At 41.4% G+C, this 23846-nt stretch overlaps 1 protein-coding gene across 2 annotated transcripts; it reads left to right on the forward strand.

Annotated features, from left to right (window-relative positions):
• Window positions 1–756: 756 nt before the first annotated feature.
• Window positions 757–22404, forward strand: RGS10 (regulator of G protein signaling 10). Of its 2 annotated transcripts, none has more exons than XM_081863793.1 (5): window positions 757–896; window positions 9388–9506; window positions 10584–10670; window positions 11122–11265; window positions 20271–22404. In XM_081863793.1, exons 1-5 carry the CDS (start codon window positions 848–850, stop codon window positions 20415–20417), a joined length of 546 nt encoding a protein of 181 aa, XP_081719919.1. In that variant the 5' UTR covers window positions 757–847; the 3' UTR covers window positions 20418–22404. The 2 variants fall into 2 exon arrangements, with proteins under 2 accessions (XP_081719919.1, XP_081719920.1); XM_081863794.1 differs by lacking the exon at window positions 757–896 and adding an exon at window positions 3041–3156.
• Window positions 22405–23846: the final 1442 nt, after the last annotated feature.

The raw sequence follows: 23846 nt of genomic DNA on the forward strand, positions 1-23846 counted from the left end.
CATTTTTGCCCCCTAAGGCTATGCAGCCCAGCATTACTTGAGAATATAAACCTCTCTGAAGGCCATGCTCCTTCTGAAGAAACGTGCACAGAGAGAAGGAGGGTGCACACCTCAAATATGCTCTTGGGACTGTTGAAGGATACATGCTTTGGGCAGAAAACACATGAGTCCCAAATGCTGCTGCTGTTATCAATGCGCCAGTCTCGCTCATGGCCACCCCATGAACCCATCACAATTGCCCAACATGGGAAGGAAGTCCCATCGCTTTCCACCAGAGCTACTCCCAAGAGGGATTCTATTGCATGGATAAAACTGAAGCTGCAAGGAAGGGCTGGCTCAGTCTTGTGGCGAGTGGCCCCTGCCTGGGCTCTTTCCCTCTCTGTTTCCAGGCCGCCCACGTGATGAGCAGGCGCAGCCTGGAGGCGACGCCAAAGCTGTACCGTCGGGACAGCCCCGTTGGTTAGATCCCTGCGCAGAATGATCCTGGCCCTGGCCGAGATGACCTTCAGGATCTCTCCCGACTCTATGATTCTATCGCACGAGGCTCTTGGCGGAGACGCGGGGCCTAGGAGCGCGCCTAGCTAGCGGCCCGCTCCTCCTTCCCGCCAAAAGGAAGGCGAGGCGCAGCTGGCGCTCGCGGCTGCAGGCCCCCGGGCTCCGCGCGCTCCCCAGTCGCCGCCGAGACGAGAGCTGACGTGACGCGCGGCGTCAAGCAGAGCGCGCCCGGAGCTGCACGAGGCGCCTCCCAGGGAGAGCGCCAGCGCGAGCGCCTCCTCCTCCTCCTCCTGGACGTGGCGCCCGCCCCCCGGGCTCCTCCTCGCCGCGGCGCTGCCACGGCCGGCGAGAGATGTTCACCCGCGCGGTGAGCAGGCTCAGCAGGAAGCGGCCCCCGTCAGGTAAGCTCGCTCTCTCTCTCTCCCACGCGCGCAGCTGCTTTCGCGCCGCCGAGAGCAAGGGCGGTCGAGCCCAGGCGGCAGAAGCGCCGCGTGCCCGCCCTGAGCCTCGCGAGGGGGGGGGGGACTGCTGCCGCTGCCGCCGCCGCCCCCCCGCTTTCCACTTTGGCGGCTCTTTCCCCTCACGGGAGGAAGCCGCTCGCTGTGCGTTTTGCTTCTCGGCCTCGAGAACGGCAGCCGGAGGAGGGTAACTTTCCGCAAAGTAAAAGAAGAAGAGAGAAGGAGGAGGAGGGCGAGGGCAGCAGCAGCAGCCGCAAGAGGAAGGCTGTCTGGCTCGCGGTTGCCCGGCAGGCGGATTCGTGTGAAAAGAGGAAAAGCGAGGGAGGAAGAGAAGCTTCGTTTCTCGCCCCTGTTGGCCGAGGAGCGCGCTGGTCCGGACCCGTCTGAAGAGCGGGGCGTCTGGAAATGGGAGGGGGAAGAAGCAGCGCCACTTTGGCGGGCAGATGCGCTCGCTCTCGCCCGGGACTGTGAGGCAGACGACGGGCTGGCTTCGCTCCCGCTGCTGTTACTTTGGGAGCCCGGCACCCAGGAGAACAAGGTGGCGCCCGGTGCCCCTGGTCTGCACGTCCCTTTCAAGGGAAAATGCGTCTCATACGTTCAGGAGTGAATAACAAGAAGAGACCCAAGTCAGCTTGAGTCAGCTGACCTGGACTTCCACTGGAGGCAGAAACTTTGAAATAAGAACGTATTTAGGGAAGGAGGGATGGATGTCAGAATGAGCAAGCCCTGCTCCATTCTCTCAAAAATAAACTCCCACAAGCCCATTCATTAAGTTTAGCACATAATGGGAAACATTGCCTTACCAAAAAATGCAGAGAAATCCAGCTTGTTGCAAAATGTTTAAACCTGTCTCCTTTGAGCAGCTCCCTAAAACGCAATACTTTATTTCCTGCCATCTTAAATCTGACTATGGTAAACATTGTCTTTAAAAGTATTGATGGTGAAAGTTTTAGTCTGGGATTACGAAGTGCAGATCCTAATTACCAAAAAAGATTTGAATGATCCCCTCTTCTTCTTCTTCTTTTACACTGTAGAACAGAGCAGTTCTGTTTTATAGTTCCTGTTTAAGAATGCTTTTCTGCATTGTTTCTAATCACATTTTAAAGTTTTTGAGGATGCGCAGACCCAAAGAACCTGCCTTGGATTTAAAGCCCCGGTTGTACACAATATTAACAGAACACTATAACTTGCAAAAGTAGAAGGGTGTGTGGAAGTTCCCTCAAGTCATCTGGTTTAAGCCCCCTGACCATAAGCATGAAATGCCTTAGTTTGTACATTGCTGATTGATGCTTGTCCGGTTCTTTTAAAACTCTTCCTTTGACAATGCTGACTGGTTTATTGCTCATATGAGGCATGAAGTCCACTGATTTGTTTTTCTTACAATTTGAAAGGAGTTTCCCCAAATATTCAGCCTAAACTCAGTATTACAATTCTAGATGCATTCATCTGAAACTCGTACAGAAATAGGACATTTTCTAGTAATGTCTTTGAATTAGGATCTTAAATCCATTCTTGCTCTTCATGAATTCCAACTTCCTCACAGCAGCTTTATCAGATAGTGCTTATTTTCCCTCTAATTTTTTCCATAGCTTAAATGCTGTATTCTCCTGTTTTTTCTCATATGTTCCCAATATGTTCCCAATACTTCCAAATCATTCCTACTTGTTGCTATTCCCTGAATCTTTTTCCAGTTTACTAATATCTTGAAGTTTGATGTCCAATTAGTTTTTTTTATTTGCTTTGAAAATAGATTGCCCCCCCTATAATTTCATTGATTTGAAAAATTCTGATTAATATATCTTAACCCAATAGTCTGTATGAATAGTTGGGCTGCAAAGAGCAAACCAAACCAAAGGATTCTGAGAAGTTGGGGTTGAGATGTGTAGTATTATAATATTTGAGTTCTGCTTTGTGAGAAAACCTAACTTTAAACCTAGCTTTAAAAAAAAAAGTTTTAAAAACGTGAAATGTACCTTGAGAAGGCTCCCAAATATGCTACATGTGCAGAATGTCTTTTAGGTTTCCTTCCTCATAGTTAAAAGTGGAAACCAGTGATTCAAAAGAGGATGTTTGGGCTTGTAATTTGAGCAAACCCAGGCATTCAAAGCACAAGCTACTGTAGCCGAAATGTCCTTTAGAAACAACAGCTCTTAGAAGAAAATAGGGATTGGAACGTCTCAAGTGATTATTATCTACATGGAAAGTAAGAGGAATTTACAGCTATGAATGATTTTCACCATGGGTTATTAATTCCAAGCTGAAGTTTGCAAAGGAAAGTGTATTATTATTATCTTAGAGAAAGCTGCTTATTGTCATTAACATTAACTGTTTGCCTATTTGCTTGCTTTTCAGCTTATTTTTTTTGGGGGGGGGCAGAGATGTAAGTAATGAGAAAATATAATTTAAGAGCCAGCTTTAAATAGCTGATAGAACTTTATGAAGTTCTGTATTCACTTTGTTAAGTTCTATGGCTTACACCAGCTTCTACTTTGAAGAAGACAGTCTAGCAGATATCAGTGAGATTTACATCTAGATATGTGTGCTGATTATCACAACCACACTAGGCACACTATGCACACTTACATGGAAGCAAGCACCATTGAACTTAATGGGTTGACCTGCAATTGTACTGGCTAAATAGAGACAAAATCCTTTTGAGTTATAGTTAGGCAAGTGAGCTCAGTTATGAATGCCACCTGTTTTAACTTGTGTCAGGTGCACAAATACTTTTGACAATCCTGTACTAAGTCTTGGATGCTTGTATTCTCACATTTAAGATAAGAAACTGTACTTGTGTAATGTGCATTCATGTTCTTGATTATCATTTTGTAGTCAAGAAGAAAGGCATAAACAGGCTAAGGTTTCTCAGCCGTCATATGTTTACTGGATGGGATCCTAATCATACAAACATATTGAACTATGTTTTTTCAACCCTTTGAGTGTAATTATTTTTTGCACAGACATGGAGCCCATGTGTAGAGGATTCTCCATAGGGCTCAGAAGAGGATTATGCAGTTGCATGTGTGAGTGGACAATGGGTCATTATGGGGAATGGGAAGTCTGTATGTACATCCCATATCCCCATCCAGTCCCCCATATATCATGTAATTGACTAGAAAAAGGAGGAGAGGGCTGGAAGGGTGGATAAGATGCATGCACAGCTTTCCCGCTGAAGGCAGTAGTCTGTTGCCATAATATTTATATAGTCAAATACAAGGTAAATCTAAAACACAATGACCCGATCTACTTAAACTAACCCGGGAGTAAGTAGCATTTATATCTATGTGGCTAACTTCTTATTAAATATGCATAGATTTGCACTGCATAAGTTCCAAGTAGTGAATCTTTTTTTCCCCTTTCCTACTCGGAGCATCATAACAATTAGATTTGTGAGTTGTTGGTTCTTGCAAAACAACAACAACAACAACAACAACAACAACAACAACAACAACAGGATAGTTGTTTTCTGTAACCAGCGAAAGTTTTAGTGAAACATTGTATTAGATAGTTTGCTATCTAATTTGCAGTTTTAGAGGAAGAAAATCATTTTTACAGTTAGTATCCTGTAACCAATGAATGTTCTAATGCAACTTTTTGTTAGATAATCTGCTAACTTTTTTGCAGATTTCAAGGAAGAAATTTATTTTTTTACAATTAATAGGGTAGTATAAGAGCTCAATTAAAAAGCAAACAATTCATTCTAACAGTCGTTGCTGCTGGGTCAATTTTTCCTACTAATCAGCTTCCAAAAAAAGAATAAACAACTTCCTGAGATACATCAACCAAAGCAAGTAAGCACTCCCATCAGAAGATCAAAAGCTGAATCTAAATGAAAATATGAAGCACTTCCACATATCATTATTCTTGGCATTCAGTAACTCTTTAATAGCCAAACAAAGGAAATAATCAAATCTTAAAGGAGTACTTTGATCCGCTATCCGTCATCTAAAATGAGAGAAACTTTGAGAAGCACAATCTCAAAGCAACTACATATATTCCTGTAGTCTGTTCCTATGAAATCTGTTTTGTTTTTGCCCAGAGTAGATGTATTCATCTGAATTTAGCATTATGTTTAGGCCCTGAGAACTTCTAAAAAGTTGTCTAATTAACTTAATGACCTTTCTGACACTATACAGTGGTACCTTGGGTTACAGACGCTTCAGGGTACAGACGCTTCATGTTACAGACTCCGCTAACCCAGAAATAGTACCTCGGGTTAAGAAGTTTGCTTCAGGATGAGAACAGAAATTGCGCGGTGGCGGCATGGCAGCAGCAGCAGGAGGCCCCATTAACTAAAGTGGTACCTCAGGTTAAGAACAGTTTCAGGTTAAGAACAGACCTCCAGAGCGAATGAAGTTCTTAACCCGAGGTACCATTGTACTGCAGGAATGGAAGAAGCTGCGCTTTGTGGTTTGTTAGCATTATTAATTTTATACCCCACCTTTGCTTCAATGAGCACAAGGTTGCATTATATGGGTCGTCCCCTGCCTCATTTTATCCTCCTAACAACCCTGTGAGAGGTTAGGCAGAGAGATGGTGGCTGGCCCAAAGTCACCCAGTGAGCTTTGTGACAGGGTGAAGGTTTGAACCCTGATCTCCCAGATCCTAGTCCAACACTTTGCATCCCCAGATATTGTTGGACTGAAGATCCTATCATCCCGGACTACAACTCCCATCATCTTTGACCACTAGTCCTGCTAGCTAGGGATCATGGGAGAGGAATGGAGGGAGGGAGAAGGAAAATACATCTGGGTACAGCCACCTCTCCACCTTCTCACAATGTGTCAATGTCATTTTTTTCTTTGGTGGGAAAAACCCGTAATGTTCACACACAAAAATCCTGCATTTGCAGATATTTTTTTGCTAAGCTCAGTAAAGAGGTTAATACCTTCCCTGAACTGAATAGCTTCCTCAGCTTCTTGTTAATTTTAATTTTTTAAAAAATATTTAAAATAGTTGCTTGAAACCTTTTTTTTACTGATAATTTTTTTATTTTATTCTTTTTGCTGAGGTTTTATTACAACCGAGCATCATCATAAATCTCATGAAACAAACAAATAATTTAATAAATATGAGAGAGCAATATAGGGTATTAGTTGCGCATGTGAGATTCAGGAAGCTGCAGCAACTACTGCAGGGGATGCTCACTTGTCAAGAATAGAGGAAAAATTGCAGGAAAATATGAACTACAGGGCAGCTGGAGGAGGAGAGGGCACAGAGGGTGAAGAAAGAGCTGGGTGTGGAGGGGGCCCTTTCCCCATCCTTTGGACCCCTGGGAAACTCAACAAACCTGCTGCACCCGGAACTGGTGTGGAGTGTACAGCTGAACGGGACACAGCTGTGGGCAGCCTGAGGAAGTACCATACACCTTGGTCCTGCCCATAAAGAGCAGGTCTGGAGTGAGAGACTAGGGCAATGTCCGCTGGTTCCAGGAACTCTTCTTATTTGTGGGTGAGCTGAGAGTTTGTTTGGAACCTGGGTGAGAACCCGGAGGCTGAGAGGAAGAGTGTGTCAGAGGGAAAATGAACTGAAATTTATTTATATATATTAGTAACTTTGTATTAATGTAATCTTTTTAAATGTTACATTTTTGTAACGTTTTGTTTAAGTTGTCTGTTGTTGCTTCAGTTTTCTGTACACCTCTTAGTTATAGTTTTAATATATTAGGAGGTATAGAAATTAAATGATCAAATCAAATAAAAATGTGCAAACCGGGCATTTTAAAAATGTGTAGTGAGCAAAAAAATAAATACATTTGCGTCAACTTTCTCCTTCCGCAGCTTCACCATTTGATTGCTGCCCAAATTCATGGCTTTAGGAAATGTAATGTATGAATAAAGGGAGGCAAACTCTTGTTGAAGGAATTTATTCTTCTCTAATGCGACTTATGCCATATCCAGTGCTAGGGCAGTAAAAATGTTTGCTCACATATGAATATTCTGCCAAAAACAGAAGCTAGTTTTAAGAAATAAATTATTATATTTTGGGAATGCAGAGAAGTCTCTCCTTACAAGTGGATAACTTCCAGACAGTACTGGAGTCAGTGCAGAGTAGTTTATATCTGACTGTCAAGTCTCCACATGGTTATGTATATCCCAAGTCTTTAGTGCTAACCAGCAATTGCTGTTTCTTCATTCTCTGGTGTTCCGAAAACTAAGGTAATTCATAGCATTGCCACCTTGGAGGAAGAAAAAAAATCCTGCTCCTGCGCCTTTAGCAGCAGTATGCCATGCAGAAATGTGGCTTGGAAAGCCTTTTCTAGCATGGAAGTAAAGCAACAGGAAAAACTTTAGTCCGCTTTATTTTTCCATGTCAGATTGCTGTTGCAGCATAGCAGGTAAAAAGAAAAATCTGGCAAATAATTCAGTTGGGATAGCTCAGTTGGTAGAGCACGAGATTCTTGATCTCTGGGTTGAAGCCCCATGCTGGGCAAAATATCCTTGCATTGCAAGGGATTGGATTATATTGGTCCCTTCCAACTCTACAACTCTACAGTTCTTTGATAGTGAAGTTTGTTGGTTGAGTAGCTGGCACCCTGTAGAGCACTATGCCTTTTCCCATAAACGGAATAACAAATGAAGTTGCATTATATGATCAGACTATAAGCCTGACTTGACCACTGTCACCCTGTTTCCAGGGTCTCAGGCAGAATTTCCCCACCTTGCCTTGCTACTTGAGATGCCTGAGAGTGAATACGAGGCCTTAGAATCACAGGAGGCTGCCTTAAAACAAACAGCACTGTTTTGTCCATCAAACACACTACTGTCTAGTTCAGCGGGCAGGCAGATTTCCTGTGTCATGTCTGGTTTGATCTTGATTTGAGTTGTGTACCTATGCAGAACTTTTTCCATTGAACCAGTAACCAGCAACAAAGAGATTCTCATTTTAGAGTGGAAAGGCACTTTAGCAGTAGGCTGCCTCATCCCTATTGGCAAGTACACTCAAGACATCCACTCAACTTGATGGGATGCCGAGAGAGAGAGAGAGAGAGAGAGAGAGAGAGAGAGAGAGAGAGACGGAATCCCTACAGACTACAGCAGTACAGATGTAGGCTACAGAAATAAAGTGTAGTGATTACTGTCAATCACACCTATCTGAAAATCCCATTACACCTCAGAACCCCCCCCCCCCAACACACATCTAAAGGGAGGGAACCAAATGTTCATTTGTGGAACTGCATGAAAAAAAGTTTTATGTAATTCCAGCCAACTTTTCACAAAAGCAACTTATAGCTGCACGCTGCACCTCCCTTCCCCTTTCCTAAAAAAACAAAGCCACTTTCCTCCCCGCACCCCAGCACACACTTTTACATGGGTCTCAAGGTCTTAATTTTGGAAACAGTCTTGGCATTTTACCAAGCGTTGTCTCATAGGTTCGGTGTGTGTGATGTAAAGCAGATAGCAGCATTGACAGTTCCACTGTTTTGCAGCAAAGCTTGGAGACAGTTTGTGGTACAGTTAGGAAATGAATGAACTTAATAAGATGGCAGTGCTTGTTTTTTGTTTTAAACTTGCTTGTAAATTACTGACTTACATGGCAACTTCAAAACTGCAGAACGGAAAAGGTGCTTTCCTCCCAGTTTGTCTATGCCTGTCCAGGGCCATTTTCTCACCTTCCTTTTGGGGAAGGGCTGTTATAACTCAGCAGCAGAGCACATATTATGTACGAATAAGGTTCAGTCCCTAGCATCTCCACTGAAAAGCATCAGGTAGCAGATGATGGAAAAGATCCCTGCCCAAAGCCCAACAGAGCTGTCGCTTGTCAGAGCTGACAATACTGGGATAGAGGGACGCATAATCTGATCTTGTACAGTGGTGCCCCACAAGACGAACGCCTCGCAAGACGGAAAACCCGCTAGACGAAAGGGTTTTCCGTTTTGGAGGCGCTTCGCTAAACAAATTCCTCTATGGGGTTGCTTCGCAAGACGAAAAAATCTTGTGAGTTCCCGCGGGTTTTTTTTGCTTTTCCCCCCCTTTCCTAAGCCGCTAAGCCGCTTATCAGCTGTTCCGCTGATAAGCCGCTTAACAGCTGATCGCTAAAAGCCACTAGACCGCTAATAGCGCTAATCCGCTAAGCTGTCAATGGGCTTGCTTTGCAAGACAAAAAAACCGCTAGACGAAGAGAATCGCGGAACGGATTCTTTTCGTCTTGCGAGGCACCACTGTATAAGGTGGTTTTCCGTGTTCTTATGATGCTACAGCATCTTGCAGGACTTGAGCCAGGATGCTTGGGAGCATCAGGAAGCCTTTGCTCCTGTGGTCTATTCCGGGCTAAATGACACCGCACTGAAATGTATGCACAACATGAGCTTTCAGTTACTTTGGTTAAACAGCTTTGGTTAAACAGTCTCAAAGCTGGCCCCCAGTTCTTATAAGAGAGGGCAGAGATGTGAAAAAAAATATATTTCAATCAACTTTATTTCTAATTTTTTCAGAAATAAACGACAGCGACAGCAAGCCAAGCAGCAGCCACCAAAGTTTAAATGGCACTACGAGATGGGCGACATCGCTAGAAAATTTACTGGAGGATCCAGAAGGCGTCAAGAGATTTAGGGTTGCTACCTTAATTACTACTGCCTACATATGCTTGGGGGGTGGGGACGCGGGTGGCACTGTGGTCTAAACCACTGAGCCTAGGGCTTGCTGATTGGAAAATCAACGGTTCAAATCTCTGCAACATAAACAGCATTTCCGTGCGCTGCTCTGGTTTTGCCAGAAGCGGCTTAGTCATGCTGGCCACATGACCCGGAAAAACTGTCTGTGGACAAATGTTGGCTCCCTCGGCCAGTAAAGCGAGATGAGAGCCACAACCCCAGAGTCGTTCGTGACTGGACTTAACTGTCAGGGGTCCTTTACCTTTACCTTTTTACATATGCTTCAGTACTGTTTCCAACAATACGGTGTAGACGCAATGTAGAATTAAGTTTTATTACTTCGTTTTGAAGAATTTAGAAAATAATTGATTCTGAGGTTGGCTTGAGTAAAATTTAGTGAGAATAAAAGAGTTGAGAATCACTGCCAAAAGTTGTTAAGGTGATAACTTTTTATTGGACTGATTCCATCATGTTTGACAAGAGGTGTGTGAAGTGCCAAGTTCCAGTCTCTAAAGCTGTGGCAGGAATCCTTTTTTCTGCCTGAGTTTCTTTGCGGGTAACCTTTCAGGGGCCACACGCTAGTTGAGAGTGGGGTAACAGATGTGACTTACCTTTGGTCAGTAGACTGCAGTCCAGCCATGCTCAAATTAGAGATCTCTACATGCCCATCTCCGCATCCATGCAAGCTAGAGGGGTTATTATAGTCCAAGGACACATTCCAGCCAGGCGAAAACATGAGCCTGGCCACTGAGGCATACAGCATGGGGAGAGGGGGTTTGGCGTGTGGAGAGTGATGAGGGCCAGATAGAGAAGCCTGGAGGGCTGCATTTGGCTCCTGGGCCTGAGGTTGCCCACCCCTTCCATCAGACCTTCCAGTTAAGATAATACAAGGTGAGTCTTTTAAAAGAGGCCCTGTGGAACATGTGTACTCTGTATCCGCGGGGCCTCTTTTAAAGGACTTACCCTGTAGTAAGAGAGGCTAGCAAGGTTATGATGACCTGGTTTTTTATTATCTAATAGCTCGCTCTTTTCTTCAGGAGTTTTTAAAGAAAGAATTTAGTGAAGAAAATGTTTTGTTCTGGCTAGCATGTGAAGAGTTTAAGAAGATAAAAGATGAGAAACAGGTATTGTCTTCAAAACCAATTTGACTGAAAGATTCCATTGTAGTCTTGAGGCATAGCATGCATTTCCTACAAAGCTATCAGGTATGCTTCAAAATCATGTGAATATACATAGAAAATAATACGACCTACTTCTCTTGTGTTTACAACAACATAACCTCATTGGGGGTGAGGTAAAAACATTACTGCAGATGAGGACAGAGTTTTATGGATGACAAAGCTTATCATTCTCTGATTCTTTTTAAGATCAAAGAAGTATATTCAATTCTTTTTACTTAATATATGTCTAAAAAGTCTGTAGGATTTCCTTCTGCTGCATATTGAAATGCATTTGTTACTGTGGTTTCTTGGCGTAACATTTATTATTCCCCTTTCTCCTGCTTTAGCAAACCCACAGATGTACAATATTGAAAAATAAAACGCTTGCTTAGTATATGTGTCCTTCTGTTTACAGATGCAAGTGAAAGCAAATGAAATTTACATGACTTTCCTGTCAAGTAAAGCTTCTTTTCAAGTTAATGTTGAAGGGCAATCCCGTTTGGATGAGTCAATATTGGAAAAACCTCACCCTCTAATGTTTCAGAGACTTCAAGACCAGGTAAGGTTCAGAAACTTCCCTGATTAGGTGGCTGTCTAGCTACCAACAAGAACACTGAGCTAAAAGAGACACAAGGTCCTGCTAGCTAGGGATAATGGGAGTTTTAGTCCAAAAAGCAGCTGGAGACCCAAGTTTGGGAAACACTGGTGTAGGTGCAGCTCCACAGTGATTAATCTTCCCCACACAATTTGCCAAGCATTTTTTAAGGCACTTTATTGAAAGTTTCTGTGGGAAGACAGAGGCTTTGGGATTCTGGAATTATTTTTGTGGCTCAGAAGCTGATATATGTCAAAAAGTGCATTTGGAACACTGGCAATGGCTCAGGACCCCAGGGGAGGCCACCTCTTCCTATATGAACTAACTCGGACCCTGCAATCATCATTTGAGGCCCTTCTCCATGTGGCAACTCAACAGGAGGTCCAGAGAGTGGCAACATGAGAATGGTCCATTGCAGTGGTGGTTCCTCACTGAGGTTCACCTGGCAACATCAGTACATATCTTTAGGTACCAGGGAAAAACATTTCTTTTCTGCCAGGCCTTTGGCTTTTTATTACCTGTGGCCTCCTTTAGTGAGTGTGACGTTTTAATCCTGCCTTTAAAAAATATTATTTGCTTTTAAGTTTTCCTCTGTTTTGTTTTATGCTGGCTTCAGTGTATGTGCTTGCTTGTTTATACATTGTTATACATTTGAGTTACTTTGGTAAAAAAAGAAACTAGTAAGTTTAATAATAAATAAATGAATAATAAAAGTTACCTAGTTTTGTTGGAAGTGCTAGATCTCACTAATGCTTATGGGGGAAACTTCATTCCAAAGCACTGATATCAGATGTTCTCTACCCATATGCATAAAGTGGTAAAGGATTCTTTAGGTTGTTTTTTCTCAGTCATGAGGACCAGAGACTTTATCTGTGTGTAATTTTTTTTTTTTTTAGTTTTAAAAAGCTTGAATTTGTATATTTTGTGCTAGGAAGAAATATTTTGTGCTGTACTGCAGTTTCACAGTCATACCAGTTTCTGTGAACAGATTAATCTTGGGGAGGAAAGCAAGGCTCAGAACACCAACCTAAGCATATTTACTCAGAGGTAAATAAACGTCCAAGTAAATATGCCTAGCATTGCAATAAATAGGCTTATATGCCTAGCAACATTCATATTGTTTATCTACATAAATCTGTTTCATTTGCAGGGTCTGGCAAATGGCACTCATTACATTTAAAGCAACAGAGAAATACTGCAGGGTGCTTAGAGTCAGTGCTTTATATTGCTTTATACTGGTTATGAATAGTGTCCAGTATCTGACATAATGAATTATGAGAGTTATGAACATATTTCTCATGAACCATTTATTAGGACCAAAGGACCAGCTTTTATTGGCTGCATTTGGGTAATCATATCTCAGCTTACTAAGCCCAGATACAAATGAGCCTTATGGCTGAGCTGCAGCCGTTCACTGCTTCCTTCAAGCAAGCTGCAGAACAACGCAGGAAGTCTAGGCTTAACAGCATCAAAATAGCATATTAAACCATGGTTTGAAGTTGGTATAATATCCTGAGTTGTTCCGAAGCTGTTAGCCACAGTTTACCTGTTTGGAAGCTATAGGGAGTATAAAGCCTTCCTAATTTGTTTCGCTGCTTGCACAAAGGGAAGGAACGAAGGGGTTATATATGCAGCCAAAATACACGTCCATATCTTTATTTTATTAAGCAAAGATATGATTGTTCAAGCTTACTTAGTGTGTCCCCCCCCCCCCGCAATCTTATTTCATCACGTTAAAACAGTAAAGATATCCAGCCTACCTCATGAGCCTTGGACAAGTGCAGTAAATTTTTAGCCCTGATTAGCTCTGTTTAGAAAACTAAATTCCCAGCAATTCACAACACAACTCACCAAGGACAGCATGATGATTGCCTCTCCATGGTCCAGTTATATCACTTCCCTTCTCTCTGACTCAAGTGAATGAACTGATAAGATGGAGCTCAGGCAGGCTTTAAGGTTTGTTTGTACAATTGTCCAAATTCTAAAGGCACAAAGATACAGGAAGCTGACACGTCACTCTGGAAAAAAAAAAATCATTTGAAGGGTGAGTGGGACCAATTATATTTGCTAATTTGAGCTAGGAGAGATTCTGCACTAAAAAGAAAGATGGGGGAGGGCATGCATGTTAAACTTGATTCCCCAGTGAATCATATTTGAGCAAATACTTCCAATTGTAACATTTCAAACCATTAGCCTGAACTGTGAGAGGCTGCATGTATATATATGTATATATATGCATATATATATATATATATATATATATATATGCATATATATATATATATATATATATATGCGCATATATATATATATATATATATATATATATATATATGCAGGTTTTGGTGTCCTCGGGTGTCTTCCCGTGTAAAAGTTGGGGTGTCTAGGCGACGTTTCGACGAGGTCTCACTCGTCATCTTCAGGCTGGTGCTTTCGGCTTCTTGTTACTGGAACAGAGCAGGATCTCAGTGTTTGAGTTCCTATAAATACTGTAGAGGGGGTGTGGTGTATAGCCTCCAATGTTCTGGGCAGAGAGGAAGTTCCCAGGCTAGTGTGCCTTTTCTTCTTTTGTTCCTTAATTCCCCCCAAAAACCAAGACACAGAAGAAAACAATGGCATGGCCCTCCTTCCTTATATCAAGGGCACTACAGATAAAATTAGCAAAATCCTCCATAAACACAATATCAAAACAGCCTTTTGCACCAACCAAAAAATAGCCAATATCCTCAGAAACCCCAAGGATAAAATCCAGTTGGAAAACCAAGGGATCTATGAAATACCCTGCAAAGTCTGCCCAGCCACGTACATTGGACAAACAAACAGACGAATAAATGCACGTATCGCAGAACACAAGAATGCCGTCAAAAAAGAAGAAAAAACTTCCTCTCTTTTCCAACACATGAAAGAAACAGGACACGAAATTAATTTTGCAGATTCCAAATTGCTCTTTAACACGGAACATCACCACAAGAGAATAATCATGGAAGCCATCGAGATAGAGAAACACCCTCACAACATGAACAAGCGTGACGACACATCCCGCTTGCCAGACATCTGGAAATTAGCCCTCCCCACAAAAACTGACACCAGATCCAGAGGCACACAGAACGCCAACACCAATCAACCACACCAGACCCAAACCCAGACCCTCTCCACAGATGAATTACAGACACCATCCAGTAGCCAATCCATGGTGGCACCTCCGGATGCTGCACCCCCCTGCAATCCCTACACAGATCTGGCTGACACAAGCCACAAAACCACAGCTCGCCCCTATACACGAAGCCAAGCCAGAGCACAACTAAGTACAGTACAGCCATCTTCTCAGGAAAACTCTTCACAAAGTTCAAGAGGTCAAGACACAAAGACTTTAACAACTAATCCACACCTAATGACCCACCTAAGTGGTACTCAGGATATCACTCAAGAAATCACTCAAGATATCTCTCAAGTAATTAAGGAACAAAAGAAGAAAAGGCACACTAGCCTGGGAACTTCCTCTCTGCCCAGAACATTGGAGGCTATACACCACACCCCCTCTACAGTATTTATAGGAACTCAAACACTGAGATCCTGCTCTGTTCCAGTAACAAGAAGCCGAAAGCACCAGCCTGAAGATGACGAGTGAGACCTCGTCGAAACGTCGCCTAGACACCCCAACTTTTACACGGGAAGACACCCGAGGACACCAAAACCTGCATTCCTGTACCCGTGAAAATCTACGAAAGCAAATATATATATATATATATATATATATATATATATATATATATATATATGCGCATATATATATATATATGTAAAATAATTAAAAATGAAAGAGTGAAGAAAAGAATAATGCAGGCCTGCACATGCCTCTCCCTTTCCTTCATGAGGGTCCTAATGCAGGATAGCATTTTAAATTTAGAACACCAAATTTTAAAATGTAGCAGTTCTTTGTAAGCTCATTTAGATGGTTATTAGAAATGCAAAGGTTGTGTTAACGGCTGCCAGAAGAGCCATTGATTAACAATTCTCAATATGTGTTGCGACCTGATTCTGTTACATATGGATTGGGCCCCATCACCCCTTCTGCCACACCTTTTGCTGCCATGGTGAGTGGGAGGGCTGGATGCCTTGGTGGCTCCACAGAGGTAGAAGGTGGCTCCTGTTGGCGGTAGAAGGTTTGAATTACATCCTTAGTTTGTGGCAGCTTGAATTCTAGTTGCCTTTTAAGTCTCCTTTCTTTCATTTTTTAAAAAAGGTAATTGAAATATACTTGGAGTCCTGTAGTGATTTCATGCTCTTTATTGCAGCTTGTAAAACAGTGATTGAATTGCCCCCCCCCCCAAAAAAAAACCTCAGGCTTTTACATACATTATTTACACAATGAGTCCCATCTGATTGGCTGATTCTGCTTCCCTCCTGGAGCCTGATTGGTCTTTTCCTGCAGGCTAATCAGTTGTTGCATTCTACGATCCTACCAGCCTAATAGGCTGATTAACTTCCTCCTGGAGCCTGATCGGTCTTTTCCTACAAGCCATCAGTTGTTGCATTCTAGGATCCTACTTGCCTATTGTTCTAGGATCCAAGCTTAGTACACAACAGTAACCCCATGCAATAAAGTATCTTTCGTGAGGTGTGGGTACAAACCAATGCCCAATCACATATACTTTTTTTTTTTTTGTTCAATCACATATACTTTAGTAAAGCAATTTTTAACAGTATCAGAGAGCACAGAGCTCAAAGTATTAAAAAATAATCAATAAACATATTTCTTAGTGCTACCTTATTACATTATTTGTCCAGGTCAATAAGGCAATTAGAAGCTGCAGTTACATTAGCATTCCTTTTCCAAGCTGTGTTACAGAGTCCAACACCAAAATTGTGTGCATTTTAAAAACACACCAAGGAATCCATTGCTTACAAGTTATGTTTCCCCCCTGCTTTAAATGTGACCACACACCCCTCCAACTAGTACTGGAGAAATCCCAACCACTGCTCTCGTATTTCAGATGCTGCCCTTCTCTGACCTGTAACTAGACTGTGATGCAATCCCACAGGTATATTTCTGTCATGCTCTGAAATCATTTCCTTCACCATTAACTCTGCTCCCTGATGAAACTGACAAGCTGAAAGTTTTACCAATGCTCTCAGTTGTGTGTGTTTTGAGTACTAGTGTGCATGCTATTTCTGCTATACATATAGCACCCCTGGAAGGAACCCCCCTCCTGCCTAAACTTCTCCCTTCATCATTGGAATGGCTGAGGCAATGTCTCTAGGGAAGACTGTATACTTTTTAATTGAAAAATGGCATAAGTTGTGTCTTTATAACAACAACCCAAAATCACAGATATGCAGTTCATAGTAGTAGACCAACTAGTTACCTAGTTGAGAGGGGTTTGAGGCCTGAACATTATATCCATGTCTTGATGTGATAGTTTTCTTTGTACAGAAGTTTGTTACATTAGATGACCATTGAGAAATGTGGTTTCATAGTTGAATCTGTTGTTGCACAAACCCTATCATATGATCTCTATCATATGATCTGCTGAACACTCTCTTTCCTTCCCTAATACCAACATTCAACCATGTTTGCCTGGTGTTTTGCTCAATGTATCTTAAGAACTTTGTATACAAAATGTGCAACAATGATGAACAACAATATCCTCTAGTCCGTCAATATGATATCTTCTTTTGGCAATCACTAAATGTGGTATGCAAGAAGTGTTACACTGTTGAACAATAATATAATACTCTGGTTCCTCAATATGATACCTTTATTTGGAAGTCGCTGAATGTGGCAGATTAGAAATGCTTCCTTTTGCTTAAACTAAATTACAGCTTCGAGGCATCTTAATGGTTTGAAAATAAGCACCACCACCAAGCTCCTTATCTGGTAATCATGATGTTGTAGCTGAAACACAAAAGATACATTTTAATTTAAAAGTTGTTGCAATATGGCTGAGTTGTGCTGAGTTCCTGCAGCTGTGGGCTAAAAAAGAGAAGAAAAAGCCTGCAGTCCACTAGCCATATATATGATGTTTTAGAAACAGACTTTTTGAAACTTCTGCATATGAGATTTTGTTCCCAATTTGAGTTGAGAATGCAAAACATTCCTTAATAGTTTAGTGACTCTAAGCACTTTGCAATGAAATCCATCACAACTACTCTGATTATTCTGCAGCTAGAGGATTATATAGGCTTCTATTCTACTTCCATTACTATTTCATTTCTCTCAGATCCTCCTTTTCCAATCTTAAATTCAGTTCTCCACTTTTCTGAAGCAATTTGCATTCTCCCCCCCTTTTTTTTTTTAAAAAAGAGAATTATTGTGAAAAGTCTTTAGCATTTAGTGCAAATTTCTCTCAGTAAAAAGATTTTTGTATGCAGTGGTACATTGACTACATCAGACCTGGGTGGTATCATTAACTGTGGACCATTTGGCAGGCTGCTGTGAGAGATTGATGAAGCACTTTGGGGGCAAAATCATTCAGATCCATGCTGAACTTGAGGCCATAAGAGGTCCCCGGAGTACCATGCAGTTACAGCCTGTGGGATCAGTTTCAGTTATTGCAGCCTCGGGACATGAGCAGGACACTTGCAACAACCATATTGGCTAACAGCTCACTACATGAGGGACTTATGCCCAGTACCCTGAAAGAGGTGGTGGAATGACCCTTCCTGAAGAGAAGTGTCTGTCTTTTTCATTAGTTTAAAATTAAAAGCATTCCTGAAATATACTGTTCCTGGCAACCTTGATGTATTGATGAGGATGATGATTTTAATTCTACTGTTTTGCTATTTTGTTTGTCAGTCTGAGCTGGCAATATGATGCTGCTAGACCATTTGTAGTATAGTTTTGCAGCATCTTAACAAGAAAATACAATAAGGTGTTATTAGTGTTATGTCTGTCTTTTATTAGAAAATAAAAGATAGTGATAAATAAATGACTGATTTTAAATAAGTTTATGGAGCTCAAAAATGACAAGCATGATAGGTAGGGCATATGTACTGGGCTTCAGTGGCTCCCTTTTACAGCAGCAGGTTTTGGCAAAATATAGCTGGATGTGCACACAGAAAACACACATGGTACTCCTGATGGTGTGACAAGTTAATTGCAAGTCAGTGGCCATTTCACTTGTAACAATGATTGGGTAGTACTAGGAGCCACCTGTCTGGAAACAGGCAAAGTTAGACTTACCTGTGGGTTGCAGCAATTTTGTTGGTTGCTCATAAGTTGTTGTTTGTTGTTGTTGTTATTATATATCATGGGTAGGCAAACTAAGACCCAGGGTCCGGATCCGGCCCAATCGTCTTCTAAATCCGGCCCGCGGACGGTCTGGGAATCAGCGTGTTTTTACATAAGTAGAATGTGTCCTTTTATTTAAAATGCATCTCTGGGTTATTTGTGGGGCATAGGAATTCGTTCACCCCCCCCCAATATAGTATCCCCCCCACAAGGTCTGAGGGACAGTGGACTGGCCCCCTGCTGAAAAACTTTGCTGGCCCCTGTTATATATATTTATTTATACCCTGCCTTTCCCCCTGACTAGACAATAAAATAATTACAATATAAACAGTAGAGCACCAGCCCTTTAATTAAAAGCAGCTCATTCCCAAAAACCCATTGGAAGGACAGCAAGGAGGGAGCCAGTCTAGCTTCTCTAGGGAGGGTTCCAAAGTCTGGCAGTAGCCAGTTGGCTTACTGCACTACAGGGTGTCAGGAAGGCTGTGCCAAGATGGAACTTTGAATGAGTGATCTAGGATAAAATAACACCTGTATACTGAGTCAAACCCAAAATTTATTTATTTATTTATTAAATTTATATACCGCCCTATACCTGGAGGTGTCTCAGGACAGTTCACAGAACAAAATCAGAATATAAAACCACAATATATATAATCTAAATAAAAACAACAACCCAATAACCCCTCCCCAAATAGCCACATTTTAAAAGGGCATAGGATGTCAATCAGATCAACCAAAGGCCTGGTTAAAAAGGAACGTTTTTGCCTGGCACCAAAAGGTGTATAATGAAGGCTCCAGGCGAACTTCCCTGGGGAGAGCATTCCACAGAAGGGGAGCCACTGCAGAGAAGGCCCGTTCTCATGTTGCCACCCTCCAGACCTCTTGATGAGGAGGCACATGAAGAAGGGCCTCAGAAGATGATCTCAGGGTCCAGGTAGGTTCATATGGGAAGAGGCGGTACTTGAGGTATTGTGGTCCTGAGACGTTTAAGCCTTTGTAGGTCAAAATCAGCACTTTGAATTAGTGGCTTTACTTAATAACAGTGTTTAGGAAGTCTTGTACTTAAAAAAACCTAGTAAAACAAAGCTTTCATTTTTATTTTTGATTCTGCAGTAGTTACTTGGTTGCATTTGGGGATATGCTGTTCTGGCTAAGTTCAGCAGTGGGATATTTTCTACATAAGACAAATCATAACGTAACAGAGTGGTTTCCGGTCATTTAATCTGACAATGGCTAAATTGGATTGTTATAAAAAGGAATAGCAGTATATTGTACCATACATAGTACTCAAGATGTATTTTTTAAAAAAATGTGATATTGCAATTATTATATATTATTATTATTATTATTATTATTATTATTATTCCCTGCCTATCTGGCTGGCTTTCCCCAGCCACTCTGGGTGGCTTACAACATATCTAAAATCATAATAAAAGTACCAATCCTTAAAAACTTCCTTAAGCGGGGTTGCCTATTGCATACTTTTAAGATATGTAGTTACCCAACAAATTCTAAAGCTGATCATATTTTATTTGGGATGGCTATTGTGAGGTAATAGTAACAACATATTCTCCTTAGTTTATAGTACAGCTGACACAGATTTGTTCTTTTCATTTAATATGTTGAATTATGGTCTAACAGTTTGGGGGCTCATTGAAGATCTCTGTTGTACGACTTTCTTAGTTTGTGTTTTAAGGCTTTGTTTCATCTAGATTGTTTTCCCTGCCCCCCCTTTCAGATTTTCAGCCTCATGAAGTACGACAGCTACAGCCGCTTCTTGAAATCAGAAGTGTTTCTTAAGCTGAAGCAGACCGAAGAACAGGAAGAGAATTTACCAGATGCTCAAACTGTAGCGAAAAGAGCTTCTAGAATTTACAACACATGATTGAAACAACAACAAACAGTAGATCCCACTGAGACTACAATAACCAAATGAGTTCTCAGGATTAGTCTGTGAGGTTAACACAACTGCATTTCAAGCTTGGAAAACATAGAACCCTGTTAGGCGATGCTTAACCTTCGTTGCTTGAATGACATAACTGTTTTTGCATAATGGCTACCACCGAAACCCTTGGCCAAGGCAGTTATACTAAACCCCTAAAAGGACTGAAGGACTCAAGAGTAATCTGTGAACAGAAAACTCGGTTATTTTTACCTTCTGGTTTTGATACCGTTCCTTGTGAATCATTATTATTTTTTAAGTGGGGATGTAGCATAAAATTGTGATAAGTTTAAAAACACAGGTAGTATGAGGGAGAGGCAGTATACCTGTTTTTTAAAACACTCTTAGAGCCTTGTGTAAATAGACTTTCCACTTTTTAAGCTTTAACTGTTGTTTGAGCGGGTTCAAATTCTGCCTAAATTTTGCTTAAACTGAAGTAAAAGAAAATGAATTGAAATATTTTTCTGATACTGACAAGAATAGAGAAGCCTCTATTAAGGGAAGCACAAAGGCAGGAAACTATTCCTCTGAGGCATTAGTTTAAAACCATGCCTACCTTTTTTTCCCTTGGAACTAATCAAAATAATTGAAAAACAATCATTTTCTCTATCTTTGTAATACAACACATGCTATTCACTCTAAAAGCTGCTTTCAGAATGGCTTTTGTAGGGTTTTCTGTGGCTTGGTTTTAAATATATTTGTGCTAGGGAAAGATTGCCTATTTCTCCTGTGAACCCTTATTGTTCAGGGTTCTTACTTTTTCTCCCCCTTCTTTGTTCTGAAACTGAGACTCCCTAACTGAATTTCAAGAAGAGTGTTACCAATTTTGTCAAACAACAGCTAGCTTACTGCTGTAACAAACCTAGGCTACAAATTACCTTTTGTCTGCATTCAAAGTACGCTTAGACTTGGAGACTGGCCAGTAGCATCCTTCTGCATTAATCTACCCAGAAAGACGAAATGGAAAGCTAGTGCCTCACCCAGTGAGTGTCTATTTCCAGCTCAACAGCAAGTATGAACTAGCTTTTAAGCCTTGTGTACTTGTTCCAAGGAATTCTGTCTCGGTTGCCAAAATTTGTTTCTTTTCTTTTGTACAGACATTCTAACCAGGTTTTATTTTCACCTGCTTTTGTCCTAAACTTGTTTGTATATTCTGCAGCAGCGCACTCCCTTAGCAATCAAAACAATCCCTCTCCAAGTTGGGGAACCAGTCTGCACATCACATCACATCATAGTTTAAAGCACGCTATGGTTTAATGTGAATGATCCACGCCATGAATTAATGTTAATGTTGGTGCACACTGCTCACAAGGTGCTCCTGTCCTGCTTTGTTTCCCACAAGCAAAACACAAGCTGTAAGCCAAGGAGAGATGTTGGCTCCTGCTCATGGTTTGTTTAGATAGAAACTATCCACAAACCTGGGTTCAAGTGACATGACTGACTTTGGGGGTGGGAAAGGAGCATCGTGGAAAGATTTGAGTTATATGCACAAGCATGATGCTTATTCACATTAAACCATAGCTCAGTTTTAAACAGCAGCTTAATGTGATATGTGGACCATGCTGCAGACTCTGCTCATATTGGATTTCACTCTACGTGTGATTTCCCCCCCTCAAAATTTGCAACTCCTGCGACCAGCTTGTCTGCAGTTAGAAAAATAGTACCATAAACTTTGGAGGGACCAGCTGCCATCCTTTTGGCTGCTTAAGAAAGACCTGTGTGTTGTGTGGGAAGGCAGGAGTGAGGAAACAGAGGCAAGGGACCACCCACCATTCACTCCTGTGAAGAGACCATCAGTCAGCCCAAGAGGAGTCTGATTTTTTTTATATATTATAACATTTATTTGGTTTATTACTTTTTATATTGTAAACTGCCTTGGGTGCCTTGGCAGTATATAGATGCAATAAATAAATAAATAAATGCCGTGTAATATGCCTTACTCAATTATTTCTTACAAACCTATTATTTGTGTGTCCATAAATTCCTGTCTCACATCCCAAGAAGCATACTATCTAGCAAAGGTTTCAGCATAACTCACCTGTGAGTAGTTTCACCCATGAATTTAAGAATGATTGGCAACTCACCATGCAAACAGATGTACATGAAAAGAGATGCTGCTATGCTCTAGAAGTGTATTCCCCATGCTGCTGTGTGCACCTAATCCATTGGTTCCACTGGTTTGCAGAAGCATTGCCTGGCTAGCTATGCACAGAGATATTTGACTGGAACTTCTGACATCACATTCCCTGTTCTCTTCCTAAATCAGTCTTGCAGCATTTATCCCGCTTTAAAATGAGGGAACAATTTTAAGCTCATCAAATTCTGCTTGAATGTACGTGTGCATGTTAAAAGAACAGCTGCTGAGATATAAAGCACATTATGGACAAATTCCAATTTCTAGTACAGTACTCTGCTTCAATACACTACACAAATGATAATTGAGAGGTTTTATTGAGTTTGTCAGTCTTGAAAATAACCTTGTTTGGATTTGCCTGTTTCCTATGTGCAAATGTTGGTGATGCCAACGGAACGGTGAATATATCTTTCTAGTTGATGTTGATATTTGAATTTGGCTGCATTTGGAAACTTTCCTCCTTCTCTATGACTGAGATGATGAGCAAAGGTAAACTATTAAAAATTACATAGAAAATCTTGATTGGAAACTTTATTGAAATAGCTACCTTTTTTAGGCTGGGGTTACATGTGGGAAGAAAAGCTTTTCTGGCACAGTTCTTCCATGTGTTTACTTTTTTTTAGACTCGTTAGTTTGATGCCAAATGATTGCACTGCTGTTAATCATGAAGGAAGCAGATTGGCTGGCATACTTTGTTTACAAGTTCTGCCATGTGCAGCATTATTCTGGCTTACATTTTCTTCATTATTTACTCTTTCCCCCCTCTATGTGTGGCCTTTATTGCTCAGTTTAACTTAAATATTTGATCATTCTATTTACCTGGAAGCAAGTTGCGCTTTGTACAGTATTATTTTGGGCAGTATTATGTGCCAGGAGGAGGTACATAGCTATACGTAGCTATGGGGGGTAGTGAACACCAGTGTCTTCCCAACTACACATGTCACCTACAAATGAAAAACAGTAGCAGCTATTATGTTCCTTTCCTCTTTAAATAGACACATATCTGAGAGGGTTCTGAAGAAACTAGCAAAGAAAGACTTCCTCTGCTCATGTTCTCTTCCTTTGAGTCATCCTGTACCCAAGGGTAATGTTTATAGGAATAGTAATTGCTTCCCTACAAATATATCCACAATTCCTTCACAGATATGTGCTTTATTTTGTGCTGTTACTAAGGATTTGTGCAGGCTAGATTAGTTGCCTTGAACCTTACAACCCTTGCTTGTTGTACAATGATTTCG

This window comes from Podarcis erhardii (genome assembly GCF_964252035.2).
Source record: "Podarcis erhardii genome assembly, chromosome: 5".
NCBI lineage: Eukaryota > Metazoa > Chordata > Lepidosauria > Squamata > Lacertidae > Podarcis > Podarcis erhardii.